The sequence below is a fragment of the Prunus persica genome, chromosome G8 (assembly GCF_000346465.2).
Source record: "Prunus persica cultivar Lovell chromosome G8, Prunus_persica_NCBIv2, whole genome shotgun sequence".
In the NCBI taxonomy this organism is placed as follows: Eukaryota; Viridiplantae; Streptophyta; class Magnoliopsida; order Rosales; family Rosaceae; genus Prunus; species Prunus persica.
In genome coordinates this window covers 18092570-18109271 of record NC_034016.1, presented here as the reverse complement: position 1 = coordinate 18109271, position 16702 = coordinate 18092570, and the positions used below count along the sequence as shown (strand labels likewise).

The 16702-nt window shown below is 39.6% G+C and overlaps 3 protein-coding genes and 1 pseudogene across 5 annotated transcripts; all 4 read right to left on the bottom strand.

Moving 5' to 3' along the window:
• Positions 483-2000, bottom strand: LOC18766258 (homoserine kinase). The gene has a single exon (XM_007201027.2). The coding sequence runs from the start codon at positions 1757-1759 to the stop codon at positions 647-649; it is 1113 nt and encodes a 370-aa protein (XP_007201089.1). The 5' UTR covers positions 1760-2000; the 3' UTR covers positions 483-646.
• LOC18768420 (glutamate receptor 3.2) lies at positions 1881-6599 on the bottom strand. Of its 3 annotated transcripts, none has more exons than XM_007200014.2 (7): positions 6399-6592; positions 5532-6297; positions 4094-5427; positions 3713-3990; positions 3501-3532; positions 3021-3415; positions 1881-2735 (listed from the first exon to the last, which is right to left on the bottom strand). In XM_007200014.2, exons 2-7 carry the CDS (start codon positions 5779-5781, stop codon positions 2214-2216), a joined length of 2811 nt encoding a protein of 936 aa, XP_007200076.2. In that variant the 5' UTR covers positions 5782-6297; positions 6399-6592; the 3' UTR covers positions 1881-2213. The 3 variants fall into 3 exon arrangements, with proteins under 3 accessions (XP_007200076.2, XP_020426281.1, XP_020426282.1); XM_020570692.1 differs by having other exon boundaries at positions 6413-6592; XM_020570693.1 differs by having other exon boundaries at positions 2618-2735; positions 3031-3415; positions 6399-6599.
• LOC18768739 (probable anion transporter 5) lies at positions 7560-9040 on the bottom strand. Its single transcript, XM_007200086.2, has one exon. The coding sequence runs from the start codon at positions 9037-9039 to the stop codon at positions 7702-7704; it is 1338 nt and encodes a 445-aa protein (XP_007200148.1). The 5' UTR covers position 9040; the 3' UTR covers positions 7560-7701.
• LOC18767572 overlaps positions 14933-16702 on the bottom strand; it is a 2288-nt pseudogene continuing 518 nt past the window's right edge.

The following is a 16702-nucleotide window of genomic DNA, read 5'->3' as shown; positions in this document are numbered from 1 at the left end:
CAGAGAGCTCAAATTGCTTAGCTTCACCAACTGTGAGTTCACACATCAAACATCCAATTAAAGTTTGACAACTTTAGAGCATTTCTTAAGAATCTGCAGCAAAGATTGACACGAGCCAACTGCATTTACAATGTGGGGCAGTAAAAATTTGGTGCTCAATCAAAACACATTCATTACACATTTTCAAATTTTCTTTTGTATACAAATGCCATGGAAACAGAAACGCCTCCTTGCATTGTTTACAAAACCAGAAAGACCACTAACTTCTGCTTTCAGATTTCCAGAAAGCTCTTGTTATTCACAGAAGCAAATTTCAAGGTTCAATTGATCTCAAAGGTAAAAGATCTAATACAATAGGAAATAGGGTAGAAAGTCGCATTGAAAATAACTTTCTATGTAAGAGTTGATTACAAAAACTTAAAATTCAAGCAGCAGCAGCAGCATTTTCAACTAGGAGCCATTAAAGAAGAAGACATTGGAGGTTTAGAAAAAGTTAAAAAGGCTGTGACAAAACGCATTCATTACACATTTTCAATCTTGTTGTGAATACAAAATGCCACAAGAACACAAACACTCTTCTTTCTTGCATTGTTTACAACACCCATCTTAAGTCTCAACCAACCCAAAAGGAAAAAAATCAAAACTTTCATCTGGGAATGGTACTAACAAGTCTGGCACCAACCCGGTCGAGCCTACTCACACTCGCCGCCGCCTTCAACTTTCCCTCCTTCAAAAACGCCGCCACCATTCTCTCCCCAATCGCTTTCCCTCTCTCAAGATCATCTGTAACCGCCACCGCGGTGGGCCCCGCCCCGCTTATCGTACACCCGAAAGCCCTGGCCTCAATCGCCGCCTTCTTCACGGCGTCCATGCCGGGAATCAGCGGGGCCCGCCGTGGCTCGACGATCTTATCACTTGACAAGGCCCTTCCCAGCCCCGGCAAGTCCCCTTGAAGCACCGCCGCCACCAGCGCCCCGGCCTGGCTCGAATTCCAGACGTGGTGGGCCATCCCCACCTCCGCCGGAAGCGCCGCCCTCATCTTCTTCGTCGGAGCTTCAAACTCTGGCGTCGCCAACACAAAGAACAGTTCTTTACCGTCCGGAAAGATCAGCGGAATCAAATCCAACGGATCGTAGCTTCGAATCAACACAAACCCTCCCATAATCGCCGGAGCGATATTATCGGCGTGGTAACCAGAGACCTTCTCCTCCGATTTCAGCCCCGCGATCACAAGCTCATCGATCCCCAATTTTCCACCGAAAATCTCGTTGACTGCAACGGCGGCGGCAGCTGCGCTTGCCGCACTGGAACCGAGCCCGGAGCCCAAAGGGAGTCCCTTTTCCAGAGTGAGAGAGAGGCCGACCGAGCGGACTCCGAGCATCTTCATCACTTCAATGGCTGCGATTCCCGCGCAGTTCCAGAGCGGGTTTTTGCTGAGCTTCTTCGAGTTGTGGTCGCCCGAGATCTCAGAGATGGAGATCTCGCCCGGCGAGACCTGCGGGTCGAGGGTAAGGGAGACAAAGTCGCCGAGGCCGTCGACGGCGCAGCCCAAGAAGTCAAAGCCCGGGCCGAGATTGGCCACTGTGGCCGGCGCGAAGGCCTTGACGGAGGTGTAGACGGGTTCGGGTTCGGTGGAGGTGAGGGAGGGTCTGGAGGGGAGGGAGAGGTTACATCTAAGAAGGGGTTTGGGCTTCGACGATGAAGATGATGATGGGATTGTAGTGAAGAGTTTGAAAGGAGATTGGTGGCAGATCGCCATTGTCGTCGCAGAGTGAGCAGCTGAGTCAGGTGGGGTTTTAGGCTGTCGAAGTAAATGGGCGAGCTTGGAAACGACGGATTTTGAAGAATTTTATGGGCTGGGCCGGAATTTCATGGTTTTGTTTTTTTTTTTTTTTTCCTCCTGCTCTTGGAATGGGCTGGTGCTTTCTCAAATGATGGTTCTGCTAAATTTTTATTTATTTATACAAACGGTATTCAAGAAAGAGGAATAAAATTTAAACCTCGGTTGCATGATAAATGCTTTTTACGTCTTAATTATTTGGAATACATACTCCTTGCAATTTTTGGAAATGGTGAACAGATTTGACAAGCATATTTGATAATCCAACCGTTTTCTATTAATAATTAACACAAAAGAGTGACAGAACATGATATGGTATGATTAATTGACTTTTAATTAACTTATTATCATTAGAAAGGTGGCTTGATGATGTTTAACGAGTTAGCCAAGTGTCATTGTCAGCATTGTTGTGTATCTCTTGAGAGTTGTTGATTTGTATTCTCTTGGATATATTCCTCGAGTCATTTTCACAATTCTCCTTCCCATTTGATACCATCATCTCCTTGCGTTTTCTTTTTGTCTTGTTATTGTTCTTCGATTCGTCTGCTTTTTCGTCGATGAAGGACAGGAACGTGTGGAGGCGCGCAGAGCGGGAGGTTCTCCTGCTATGGCTGGAAGGCTCAGTTTGATCTTCGGCTTCGGGGGAATGCCGGCTGAACTGGCGTAGTGCCAACAGAAAGTGAATGAAGAGAGCAATAAGGCATGCAATGCCACAGATAAGGTAAAGTCCCCAGAAGCTTTGTGGTTGAAGCTGGTCTGATATGAGGTCAGAGGTCTGTGCACAGGATTTTCTTGACAACCATTTGTCATGAATTTTCTGAAGATCGCCGTTCTCCGATAGGGTGAGAATGGCGGTTGACATGTCAATGGCTAGAGGAGAGTCTCTTGGAAATGCCTGCAAAAACCCATGTAGCAGAAACACTCAGGCATCGCACATCTCTCAGTTATTTGTAGCATAAGGAATTATGTTTTGTTTCACTTGATCAGTTACTCCAAGTCTGATAACGTAACGTAACATATCAGACTGTCTAACAAAAGAATGATCAGATTGAGCATGTTTTGGGAGAATGGTCAACCAAATATGTGTTTCATTGACACTAAACCGGAAAATGTTCATGTTGACAACATATGGTGAAGAAAATTTTGGAAAAGTTAAAGAAAACTACGTTGAAATACTCACAAATCCCCACCCGCTTTTGGTGAACTCCTGCCCCCTAATTGAGAACATGCAGTTTTCTGAGAGGAAGAGTTCTATATATGCTTTTTCATCAACCACAGCAGCAACAGTTCTTTTCTTAAGGGCGTCTGCATATGCTTCTGGTGAGCCAAGAGGAACTAGCCTAGATCTTGGGATGTTGAGCTCCTCAACCAAATAGTTTTGAGCAAAAGACCCTATTTGGTATCCTATAGGTTCGGTGCTCGTTACCAAGGTATCGATTCCAGTAATGGGGGATTCTAGTTGTTGTACTGTGAGCATTGATGTCAGGCTAGCTGTATAACTTGAGTTGATTATTAGAACTATAAAAAGCCAGATGATCAGCACCATCCGACCTAGCGTGCTCACCGTATTTTCTCCTGAAAGTTCAAAGATGGATCTTTTAAACACACTTTCAAGTTCTTGGTATAAGAACACAACATGTAGTATCAAAATTGAACTTACTATGAGCAAAAAACATGGTAGAGAAGCTAAACCTGAAAAACAACAGAATGAAGGCAGATGAGTAAAAGTTGTTATAAGTTTATTTGCATTCAAATTCAATAGAAGTTCAACTTTCATGAGCTGCAGCTTTCGTGCCACCGCGAATCATAGCCTACAAATTAGTAAGTGCATGCAAAAGCCGGGTCAGAATGTTCAACGTACAAAGTATTTACCATAAGATTGTGACAATCTGTTTCCTAGGAGGACCCCTGAACTCATCATTTATTCTATGTTCCAGAATCCACATGACTAATCCAATGATCAGGAAGAAAGCTGCTGTGACACCCCACATCAGTGGACTAAATGGCTTTAAGAACGCCCAAGCTCTCGAATTTAACCTCCTAACTGGAGCCACCACAACTAGCCCTGACTCTATATAGGGCTGAGTGAAATCCGCAATCTTTGTCCGGTTGGTGACAATGGCAATGTCACCTACAGCAGCATCAAACTTCTACAAAACAAAGTCTTAAATCAGATAGAAGTTTTATGGGCCAACATTTTATTTTTCTGTGAGAATATAAGTCAGTATCTTGTAATTGTTAAATTTTACTTACTCCTGATGCAATCATTTTTACAAAATCGTAGTAGCTCGGGTTCTTGAGACCATCACCAAACAGAACAAACTCATATGGAACTGCATATGGAAGCAACTTTATAGCTGCAAGGAATATATCAATGCAGTATCCTTCAACTATATCAGTACCATTTCTTTGTGATACAAAGTCTCGATAGCTAACTCGATTTGGTACTCCAATTCTTAATTGCTTTCCATTGTTTGGAAAAACCCACCCACGAGGCTTGACTGTTGTCCCTCCAGGCCATACAACAGTGTGTAAGTGTTGGTTCAAAGTAGACCGGTTTGATGATGTCTCAGGGGGCACAACAGATATCCCGGAATAGTTAGACCAGTATCCAATTCTTTGATATCCATTTTCAATTATGTTAATGAGATCATATGCAGGATTCAATGGAGATCTATCTGGATGAAATGCTAAAGGACCAGTCAGGCCGGTGGTATTGGTTTGCAATATGTTGTCCAGCAACTGCTTCCCACCATGAAAAATGCTCAATGCACCGAGGTTCACAGTCCCTCCTCCCTTAGGACCACCTAGACTAGTGATGTTGGAAAAGGAAATGGTGCCCCCTTGATCCAAAAGCAAATTTATAGCATGAGCAAGCATCCAGACAGTGTCATAGGCATATAGACCATAAGGGTTCAACCCAATAGAGCCATTACTCAACTTGTTCCACCTTGATATAAAAGCCCTTTTTCTTTCTGAGTCTGGTGTGTGTGGTCTAAGAGTGAGAGCACCTTGGATAGAGTTGGCAGTCTTTGAAGAAAGCGGTGAAGTTGAATCTAAAACAGTGGATAGCCAAGCAGTAGCTATCCATACATATCCACTCTCCATCATCCCAAGTTCCTGGGCGACATCAAAAACTACGAGACCTGATTTGGCGAATGTGTGTAGAACAATCACTCGAGACTCCATCATTCGAATCATTACCAACTGATTTTTAACATCATCTCTAGTTGCTTTTGGTTCAGGTGGCAGTGCTGCCTTGTAACAAATCTTGTGGCGTTTTTCTGCAAGTTTATCACCTAATGCAGCAACACCATTTCGACCGCTGTCATCATCAGTGAAAATTGCAGCCACCTCTGTCCAACCGAAATAACTAACCATGTCTGCAATAGCAGCCATCTGGAACAGATCATTGGGTGCAGTTTGAACAAAGTAAGGATACTGCAGACTTGATAAGGTGGGGTCCAGCGCTGTGAATGACAATAGAGGGACATGAAGTTCATTTGCAAGATGTGAGAGTACATGAGCCATCACAGCAGTTTGTGGACCAATTATAGCTACTGTATCAGACTCCATGAACTTCAATGCTGTGATCAACAAAGAAATAAGCATTATAAATACAAAGTACTTGAGACAGCCCAATTAGTTAAAACAGCAGGCATACAGAATATATAAAAATAATAATAATTACCTCCAATGATGCCAAGAAATCCACTGAAGTTTGAATCATGAAAAGTTATAGATAATTTAGTTCCACCAAGAATGGTTGGATCAGAGTTCACATCGTTTACAGCAGCCTCAATGGCAATCTTTGAGACTCTTCCATTGATGGTGCCTACTGTGCACATAGCTCCAACGTTCACGGCGGCAGGTCTTGAGGCTCCTTCTGTGGAGCCTGGTATGCAGATAATGAGTATTGAAACGACCCAAACTAGATTCATTGTGATAATATTCTGAGCACCTCCCCAAGTTTCTTATATTCAAAGAAAATGAATGAATGGAACCACCAAATTCAACTTCAAAGTCATCACTTTCTATGTCAAAGTGAACTACAAGAAACTTAAAACTCAAGCAGTAGCATTTTCAACTAGGAGCAAAACAGCACCACCCCATCATTCAGAAAGCATAAAGAAGGAGAAATACCAACTGGAAGTTTAGACAAACAGAACCAAACGCAATAAATTATCAAAATTATGAGCTGTGCTACTTGAAACCCAAAAGCAACAGACAGAAAATTGGGCAAACCAAAAGCACAAATCTGTCTCACTAAAGCAACATCTTGGACATATAAGGAATGCCCACGAAGCTCATCTCATGAAAAAAGTGAAAACTCAGGTGGTTTCAGTGTGTCTCAAGGAATCCACACTCACCTCAGAGTTAAAGTAGGGGGGGTGGAGGGGGACAAGGAAGAGGAACCAGAGGCAGAGCTTAGAGTTTGGGTTACACAACCACCTATTCTGAAAAGCAAGGAAGATAGATTAATGAATTGAAATAGCAAGTGACATACAAAGACAGAAAAGGAAATATAAATTAAATATAAAGAAAAATGAACACTCACTAGTCAAAACTCACAAGAAAGGAAGAGGCCCATTGGAGCTGAGGGAAAGACAGTTCCATTATTTAATTCTTGTGATGCGAATACTTCAAACTGGGGAAAGAGAGCAACTTGGGCAAATGGTTTTCCACTTGATCTTTGTGGAGTTGTATTGAGTTTGCTTGTCTTTTGTATCAGTCACTCTTCAGAACAATGGCTGAATTGTTTAAATATAGTGGGAGACAGGGATGGTGATGATGGGTGAAGGCAACAAGAACGTAGTTTAAGGGATGACAATTATTATTATTATTATTATTTGTAAAGGGGCCTTTCGTAGTGTTAGTATTCTTTGGTTTGAATCATAGATATGGTAATGCATTAAGTTTGGTATTTGTACCATTGGATATATTGTTATACCATGGCAGGGTGAAAAGAATATTATAACATGCTATCTCTGAGTTGCTTTGACAAAAGTGGTCTGAAAATGGATTGAAGGTTTACACCATACATGGCCTATTTACTAAAATAGGTCTATTGTTAGTGGTGCTTTTGTCAGATCAGTAGAAGCTTCCCTACTTTTGCTTAGATTTTTTGAAGTTCCCAAACAGCATGGCTACCATGAGAGAATCAATAACAATCATAGATTCACAATTTGTTTGATTTCTTTGTGGTCGAACATATTGATAACATAAAACTGCATCTGCAATGTTAGTCACATCTAATTTTCTTTTCTAACATAAAATCAATGGCCCAATTTTTTTTTAAAAAATTATGAATCATCTGTGCATAGATGTTTATTCAATCAATTTAGTGAACAACCAATGTTTTCAAGGGTGTTTCAATTGTATGTTTGCAAATTCTTTCCTGATGTGCCAACTGACACTTTCATGGTTTGAATTATACAACCAAAATGGTCTATTTCTAAGAGGCAGTTTCTTATGGCACCTTAGCATAAATTCTGCTTGATTCACAGAAGGATGCTTGAAAATATGTCCAGTTTGCATAGACCCTGCTCCAATGGTAATCTTGATATTTAGCTAGTGTTATGTTAAGACAAACCAGCCAAGAAATGACTGAATGAATCATGGGCCTCAATAAATCACCACAATTATGTTTTGAAAGTGGAAAAGAATAAGCCAATGAGCTTCAAGCTATTCATGCTAACAAAATATAAGCCTTCCAGATGCACTGAAGCTGAAGACTTGAATTTTTATATATATTCAACTCATTTACATTTCACATGAATGCAGACCTTTACATATCCAATTCAGAAATCCTTCTTTTTTTTAAAAAAAGCCTGATGATATCTGCTGTTAACAAGCCTACCTCAGTGAAAAATCCTCTCCCCAGTTGAGAAGAGTAAAAACCCAAGTGAGCTGAAAATGCAAAGCACCCCTGGTATCATGAACACTGATCTCCAGCTGTCCGGATTCGAAAGATCCGAATGAGAAAACTTAGCAGCTTCAAGAAGCTTCCCAGTGAGATCAACCCCAATTATGCCAGCCAATGTACCAGCTGTATTAGACACTCCCATCACAATTCCTGCATACTTGGGAGCAATATCCATGTGATTTACTGCAAACCCAGCTCTCCCTAGTGCCAAGAAACCAAGGGCCATAGAAGAACAAATCACAGCCCCAAGGGAAGTTCTGAAAATGGGCAGTGCCATCAATGAAAGAGAAGCAACTATGAACCCTGAAGTGTTCAAAAGCTTCCTGGTTGCAGTCACAGACAAGAGCCTCTTTGTGATCAAGTGATCAGCAATCACTCCACCAATGTTTGAGAATATGAACATATTAAGATAAGGCACCATCTTGTAACTCCCCATGTCCTGAAGACTAAGCTGGAGGCCTTGTTCAAAGTATGTTGGGAGCCAATTCATCATCACATACAAAGCATAATGGAAAGTGAAATTATTCACTACAATAGCCCAAATTGGTAAGCTCCCAAAAATAATCTTCCATGGGATACTTTCTGTTCTATTACAATTTCGTTCGTTCCGTTCCTCCACTTTGATCTTTTCATGACCTCCTTTGATTAGCAACAATACTTCTCCAAACCCCGTAACTGTTGTAGCTTTTGGAAGCTCAGATTGAGGTGGGTTGCTAGCATAGTTTAACCAAACCACAGACCATATAGTACCTAAAGTTGCTTCAGCCAAAAATACAAATTGGGGGCTACTCAACTTCACAAGGCTTGGAACCACAAGCATTCCTGCAGCTGCACCAAGGTACATCCCAGAAGTTGTAAGAGAAACAGATCTAGACCTCTCATGTGGAGGCACCCATTGAGCAAGAACAGAGTGGATTGAAGGGAACATGAAGCCTTGTGCCACACCAACAAGAAACCGAGCCAGAACCATCATTGTGACTCGATTGGGGTCTAACGGGACAAAGGCATAAGTTAGAGACCATGTCACAAATGAGAGGAGAAGAACACACCTTCCTCCTATTCTCTGAGCTGCCCATCCTCCAGGGACTTGTGAACAGGCATAGCCATAATAGAATGTAGAGAGTATAGTGCCTTTGCTTGATTGGCTCACACCAGCAACATCAGCTGCTGCTGTGTAAGCAATTGAGAATCCCACTCTTTCTACATAGCAAATGAATGTGCTGATGAAAGTTAGAACGACAATCAAATAACGCTTTGGAAATCTTGTCCACATAATTCACTGGTATTCTAAGCAAATGGCACAGAGAAATTTTTTCCTTTATTAAGAAGTGCTTTTAGAAGAAGAATATAGCAGCAAGCTCATGCCTTTGGAAATCTGTGTATATGCGTGGTCAGTTCATGTCAACATGCATGAAAAGACAACTACAAGTTGTAAATAAGAATCAAAACCCATGTTTTACTTGCTGAAAAGAGGCTGAAAATGGAGCCTTAACTATATTATGGGCACAATTGGTGAAATTTGAGTGACATGACATAGCTTATTATGGGCATAAATTTTAATTTTAATTTTAATTTTTTTATATAACAATCTGACCCCAGAGTGGCACATGAAGATAGGGAGATTTATTGGTGACTCATCTTCAAAATGTGTGTTTATTATTGTGTCCGTTATCTGTCTAAATCTCCATCATTAAAAACAAAAACATGTCATGAAAATGGCTTCTAATTTAATATATTTGGCTCATTGATGTGAATATCAATTGTGAAAGCTCACCTAAAAAAAACAAAATTATTACAGAAATTATGGTATCTCAAATACAAAAAAATAAAAATAAAAAAGCTCTTTGGTCTGATACTCATTTTCCTAACATTGAAATATTTTGCAAACCTCAAATTTCTGTTGTTATAAATTTTGTTTTGGGTGGATTTTAGTTGTTACAAGTTCCCAAGAATGTATTTTGGGAGACAGTGATGGTGATGTTGGGTGAAGGCAACAAGAATGTAGTTCGAAGGGCGATAATTTTTAAATGGGGCCTTTTGTAATGTTATTATTCTTTGGTTGAATCAGCACATATGACTGGGCACATAAGGCCATCTCCAACAGTAGATTTAGCCCTTTCACACTGAAAGCCCATCTTCAATAAGTGGACTAAATGTTTCATGTGAGCGAGCCGAACCCAGCACTTGTGCTATGAGATCATGATCTCACATGGCCATGAATCATGATTACCTTCTCGAAAGGAGTTATTTGGTGTTGTCTACTTGTTTGTGTTGGCACTGACATCTTTGCAATGTGAATTAGTAATTTATTTGAACTCCTGTTTGTTTTAGACATATCGGTTGCCTATTGAATTTTGAGCAAATTATATATAGCTCTATTTCTATTTCATCATCATGGAGTTCAAACATAGCTTAAAGCTATGAACTATAACTTTTATGGTCATTTATTTATTCCTTTGATCTCAGTAACAAGCATATGTTCTTTGTATACACTGTATCTCTAGAAACAGTGATTGTCAAAAGTTTGTAGGTTTCGTATCATTTGTTGATGTACAAATATATCTCAGATAGTCTCATACTTAAATTTTAATTTTACTTTAATTTTATGGTTTGACTATTAAGTTTTTCGTTAAACGATAATATGGTATTCATAGAATTCACATGTTGTTACACGAAGTGTTTTTTTGTTTCAGTCTCATACAATGACGGATCTATGCACATGCTAACCTGAATTATAGCTCATGTGTCTTGATTTTTTATAGCCCAAAGTTAATATTCACCCGTCAGCGCCTATGCACTCAAACCACCTTTCCTCATCCAACGGTTGGTTTTTTAAAAATAACACTCAAACTCATCAAAGTTGATCCAACTACTCAGCACGATTCGATATTATTTGTGCAATTAATACCAATGACAATTTTTAAAAAATTAATATCAACATCAATTGTTAGTGGCGTCCTACCTACCATGGTTGTAGTGAGTGAGTAGGAGATTGGCCCAAACCCAAGGTCTCGGGTTCGAACAACCCCCAACAGGCACCTTGTAAATATTAGGTTATTCCCCCTCCCCAATTATTGATGTACCTAAAAAAAATATATATATATATATATATATTATATTTACCAACATCAGTTTTTGTACTATTCAATTTTCCCTATAAAACCCACCTATTTTTTCAAAATTATCACACCACCAAAATCATTTACCACTCTTTAATTTTGCTTAATCTTTTACTCACAAATTATTTATTAATTGCTGGTATTTTTTTTATTAATCTTTCAATCATTATGAATATATTATTTATTAGTATATGTGTGAAAAACTTTCTTCTTTTTAGAATATCACTTGTATTTTTTTTAAAATTTAATTGTTTTTTTTTAAAGTTTAATGTTGTTTTTATTTAAGGTTGTACTAGATGCATTTTGAGGGGCTCATTATGTCCCCTTATGTATTTTTTGTTATCAATGAAATTCACTCGTCATCGTCGAGTAATCTATCCTTTTAGTAGGTTTGTACGTAAGGTATTTTGAAATCATGAGTCCATTCGTGGTCTCATACCTTAACTCTAATTTTACTTCAGACCCAAAAAATAAAAAATAAAAAATAAAAAATCTTTTGTTTTACTACCATTTTCATACTTCCGTTAGTTTGACTGTCAAGTTTTTCGTTTAGTTTGATTGTCAAGTTTTCCGTTAAACGATGACGTGACATCCATAGTTATATTAAACTAAAGGGCAATTTTGTAATTTCAATTTCGTGTTCCTCCTCACCTCCCCTTTCTCTTTGTTTGCATTTCCACGTTAATCCTCTCATCACAATCAGATCCAAACCCCATCATTCCATTTCAGAACGGTCACTTATCCGACTCATAAGATGTAGTTTTTTTTTAAAATTTATTATTTTTTAAATAAAAAAGATAAGAGGTATGTGATTTTGATATTCAATTTTCCCTTAGAGGTATGATAGTTTAATTGCTTATACTTGCTTCTTGGCATAAACCATTTGATGTGTATATATATATACTCACATGTAGAAGAAAAAGCAATGAATGAGGTATTTCTAAAATTTCTGGATAGTTATATAAAATAGTGCAAGAACACTCTAATGTTCATGTTACTTCATTATTTTGTACACTGCTAACTAATTGCATATATACTTTTCCACAGTTTAGGAGTAATTGATCGGGATAGGAAGCTATTTTTGGTTTCTTTATATGGGGCCTGAATGTATTTGCTACATATTTCACACCATGCACTGTAAGCCTAATAGCATTTTGGTTAAACTCAATTTGCAGTTTAATCTGCTCAGTTTATTTAATGCTTTACTTGTTTATTTATTTTTTAAAATGGTTTTGTTCTTTTTATTTTATTTTAATTATCATGTTGTAATTTTCGGTTATGTGAAATATATATGATGCCATTGTCTGTTATTGTGAATGGTTCGTATTTATTTGATGGTGCTAGGAGACTTTAAAAAAAAATATAAAAATTGAAGCATATATTGCCTAGACCTAGACCTCTCATGTGTGCCCCCACTGAGCAAGAACAGAGTGGATTGAAGGGAACATGAAGCCTTGAGCCACACCAAGAAGCAACCGAGCCAAAACCATCATCGTGACGCGATCCGGGTCTAACGGGACAAAGCCATAAGTTAAAGACCATGTCACAAATGAGAGGAGGAGAACACACCTCCCTCCTATTGTCTGAGCTGCCCAGCCTCCAGGTATTTGTGAACAGGCATAGCCATAATATAATGTAGAGAGTACAGTGCCTTTGCTTGATTGGGTTGCTCCTAAACCCAGGCCATGTCATGCCATTGCAATTTATTTTGGGCTGGAAATTGATTATTTGGACTATTTCAATATACATTCATGGCCCCAATAATCAAGGGGGCTAATGTTGAGGCCCAAAAAATCCACTCTTAGGTCCAAATAAATTATCGGCCCAATGCGATACCCTAGAAAAAATCCAATTTGAGCACTCGAAAGTTCGTCATATACGCTTTGCACACATACCACGCCAAGCAAATAAGCAACATGCCACGCTACAAGCTTAAGTGGGTCCAAGCCAAGCAACATGCCCAAGGCTTGCTTGAGTGGGTTGTGGTATGGATGGTAATAAATTATCATGAGGCCCATTGATGGGCCGAGAAAAGGAAGCCCCGAGTTGCTTGGGAGCCTCGGGACTCAAGCCCATTTCATAGGCCCAAATATGTGGGTAAGCACAAGAGAGAAAAGAATAGCCCATCACTCCAAAGAAAAATAACCCAACCAAAATAGCCTATTGACTCAACCAAAAAGCCCAAATATTTGATAAAGAAAGCCCACTTACTCAATAAATCAACTTGGCCCATACAATTACAATAGAAGAGTTGCAAAGCTCCATCACTTGGCTGAAGAATAAAGCCACGAAGAAAAGTCTGAAAAGCTGCTGAGAAGCTCCAGCACATGGGGGGAGCAAGTTCCAAGTTAGAAACATTCAAGGAACCAATGAATATTAGCCTGCGAGCTACCAGAAGCACCATTCGAACCAGCATACATACCCCAATTCCTTCCCCCATCAGACCTGGCCATTGAAAAAGAAAGAAAGAAATGAAGGAGATGGCTGGGAATGGAAGTCTCTCACTGGAACAGCTACTGGAAATGGGGCCTTGAGCTCCCAAAATTCCTGATTTTGTGCAAATAAACAGAGAAGATTTTGCTTGAATAAGATAAGTCAAAGAAGGGGATGAGAAAGGAAGGAAAAAGCTTGGCCAAATTAGATAGAAACCATTAGGGTTTCTTGGAAAAAGATGAGGCCTTTTCTACCCAATCCAAAACCAACTCAGGTCTAGAGAGCAAGTTTTATCTCTCACCTCTGAAACATCTGCAATTTCGAGCTCATCTTTCCATCTCTTCCCATTTTCCCTTTTGGTAAACTTTTTCAAAGCTTGACAGAGTTTTCGTCGAGCTGCCGGAAACTACCCAGCACCCCACTACTTCATCATTAGCTAAAGAACACACAGCTAGAGAGCAAGCTTTCTCTTTTGCCTGCAAAAACCCAGCAATCTTGTGCACTAGTCACCCTTCTTCTCCATTTTCTTATTCTGGCAGACCATTGTCACATCTGACAGAATTTCTGTCAAGCAAACGTGGTTCTTTCTTTCTCTCTTCTCAGCCAAATCTGCTTGCAAACCTCTTCTTCATCACCTTAACACTCCCCTTTCTCCCTAGGAAGCCATATTTTCCTCTTTGGTGCTAAACTCATGCTGATTTTGCTTCCATGCCACAAGCCTCTCATGTCAAGCTAGAAAATTTATTTGTAAGCATCAAGAAATCATCTGTAAGTTGCTGTTGTTTTAGTTGGTGAAGGTAATCAGAACACTTCCTAAGGCTCTACTGCCCTTTCGAAGCGCTTTTGGGGCTTGATTTTCGAACTCAAACAAAAGGGACAATTTCATCAATCTGCCCTTTACGGCAGCCCATCCCGTTTAAGCTGCCGAAAGAAAAAAGCCCCTACAGTCTCTTTCTCCCTGCAAAACAAATTGGAATAAGATGACCACATCCGGGGGTGTTGGCCAAATGCCCTTCGATGCCTAAGTTAGTTCAAGTTTTTGTAGGAAAACAATAGCTAACGGAGAGGGTACAGAGTTGTATGTATGGTGTGAACCGGGTGGCTGGAGCCGTGTGTGATGGCCGGGGCCTTGTGTGAGAGAGAAATAGTATGGCGGCTAGGGTTTGTGAGAGGGAATTTCTGCAGAGTTTCATATAGAATTTTAGACGTACCTCAACTATTGTGCGTAGCCATCTATTTATAGGAGCCTCGAATACTAGGGTTTCAGAAGAATAATTCGACATATGGAAATGAATTATTCTTCCTTGATTTGGCGAGATTGGTGTAATTAGGGATTTGAAATTAAATCCCTAATTAAGGCAAGAATCAAATAAATCCCCAATTAAATTAGGTAACTCCCAATTAAATCGAGTAACTCCTAATTAGGTCAAATAATTCCCAAATTGATTGGTTTAATTATTTGTCCTAGGATAATTTGCTTCCACAATAATGTAACATATCAGACTGTCTAACAAAAGAATGATAAGATTGAGCATGTTTTGGGAGAATGGTCAACCAAATATGTGTTTCATTGACAAGATATAGTGAAGAAAATTTTGGAAAAGTGAAAGAAAACTACGTTGCAATACTCACAAATCCCCACCTGCTTTTGGTGAACTCCTGCCCCCTAATTGAGAACATGCAGTTTTCTGAGAGGAAGAGTTCTATATATGCTTTTTCATCAACCACAGCAGCAACAGATCTTTTCTTAAGGGCGTCTGCATGTGCTTCTGGTAAGCCAAGAGGAACTAGCCTAGATCTTGGGATGTTTAGCTCCTCAACCAAGTAGTTTTGAGCAAAAGACCCTATTTGGTATCCTATAGGTTCGGTGCTCGTTTCCAAGGTATCAATTCCAGTAATGGGGGATTGTAGTAGTTGTACTGTGAGCATTGATGTCAGGCTAGCTGTATAACTTGAGTTGATTATTAGAACTATATAAAGCCAGATGATCAGCACTGTCCGACCTAGCGTGCTCACTGTATTTTCTCCTGAAAGTTTGAAGATGGACCTTTTAAACACACTATCAAGTTCTTGGTATAAGAACACAACATGTAGTACCAAAATTGAACTTACCATGAGCAAAAAACATGGTAGAGAAGCTAAACCTGAAAAATCACAGAATGAAGGCAGATGAGTAAAAGTTGTATAAGTTTATTTGCATTCAAATTCAATAGAAGTTCAACTTTCATGAGCTGCAGCTTTTGTGTCATCACGAATCATAGCCTACAAATTAGTAAGTACATGCAAAAGCCGGGTCAGAATGTTCTATGTACAAAGTACATACCATAAGATTGTGACAATCTGTTTCCTAGGAGGGCCACTGTACTCATCATTTATTCTATGTTCCAAAATCCACACGACTAATCCAATGATCAGGAAGAAAGCTGCTGTGACACCCCACATCAGTGGACCAAATGGCTTTAAGAACTCCCAAGCTCTCGAATTTAACCTCCTAACTGGAGCCACCACAACTAGCCCTGACTCTATTTATGGCTGAGTGAAATCCACAATCTTTGTCCGGTTGGTGATGATGGCAATGTCACCTATAGCAGCATCAAACTTCTACAAAACAAAGTCTTAAATCAGATAGAAGTTTTGTGGGTCACCATTTTATTTTTCTGTGAGAATATAAGTCAGTATCTTGTAATTGTTAAATTTTACTTACTCCCTGATGCAATCATGTTTACAAAATCGTAGTAGCTCGGGTTCTTAAGACCATCACTAAACAGAACAAACTCATATGGAACTGCATATGGAAGCAATTTTATAGCTGCAAGGAATATATCAATGCAGTATCCTTCAACTATATCAGTACCATTTCTTTGTGATACAAAGTCTCGATAGCTAACTCAATTAGGTACTCCAATTCTTAATTGCTTTCCGTTGTTTAGAAAAACCTACCCACGAGGCTTGACTGTTGTCCCTCCAGGGCGTACAACAGTGTGTAAGTTGTTGTTTCAAAGTAGACCGGTTTGATGATGTCTCAGGGGGCACAACAGATATCCCGGAATAGTTAGACCAGTATCCAATTCTTTGATATCCACTTTCAATTATGTTAATGAGATCATATGCAGGATTCAATGGAGATCTATCTGGATGAAATGCTATAGGACCAGTCAGGCCCGGTTATATTGGTTTGCAACATGTTGTCCAGGAACTGCTTCCCACCATGAAGAATGCTCAATGCAACAAGGTTCACAGTCCCTCCTCCCTTAGGGTCACCTAGACTAGTAATGTTGGAAAAGGAAATGGTGCCCCCTTGATCCAAAAGCAAATTTATAGCATGAGCAAGCATCCAGACGGTGTCATAGGCATATAGACCATAAGGGTTCAACCCAATAGATC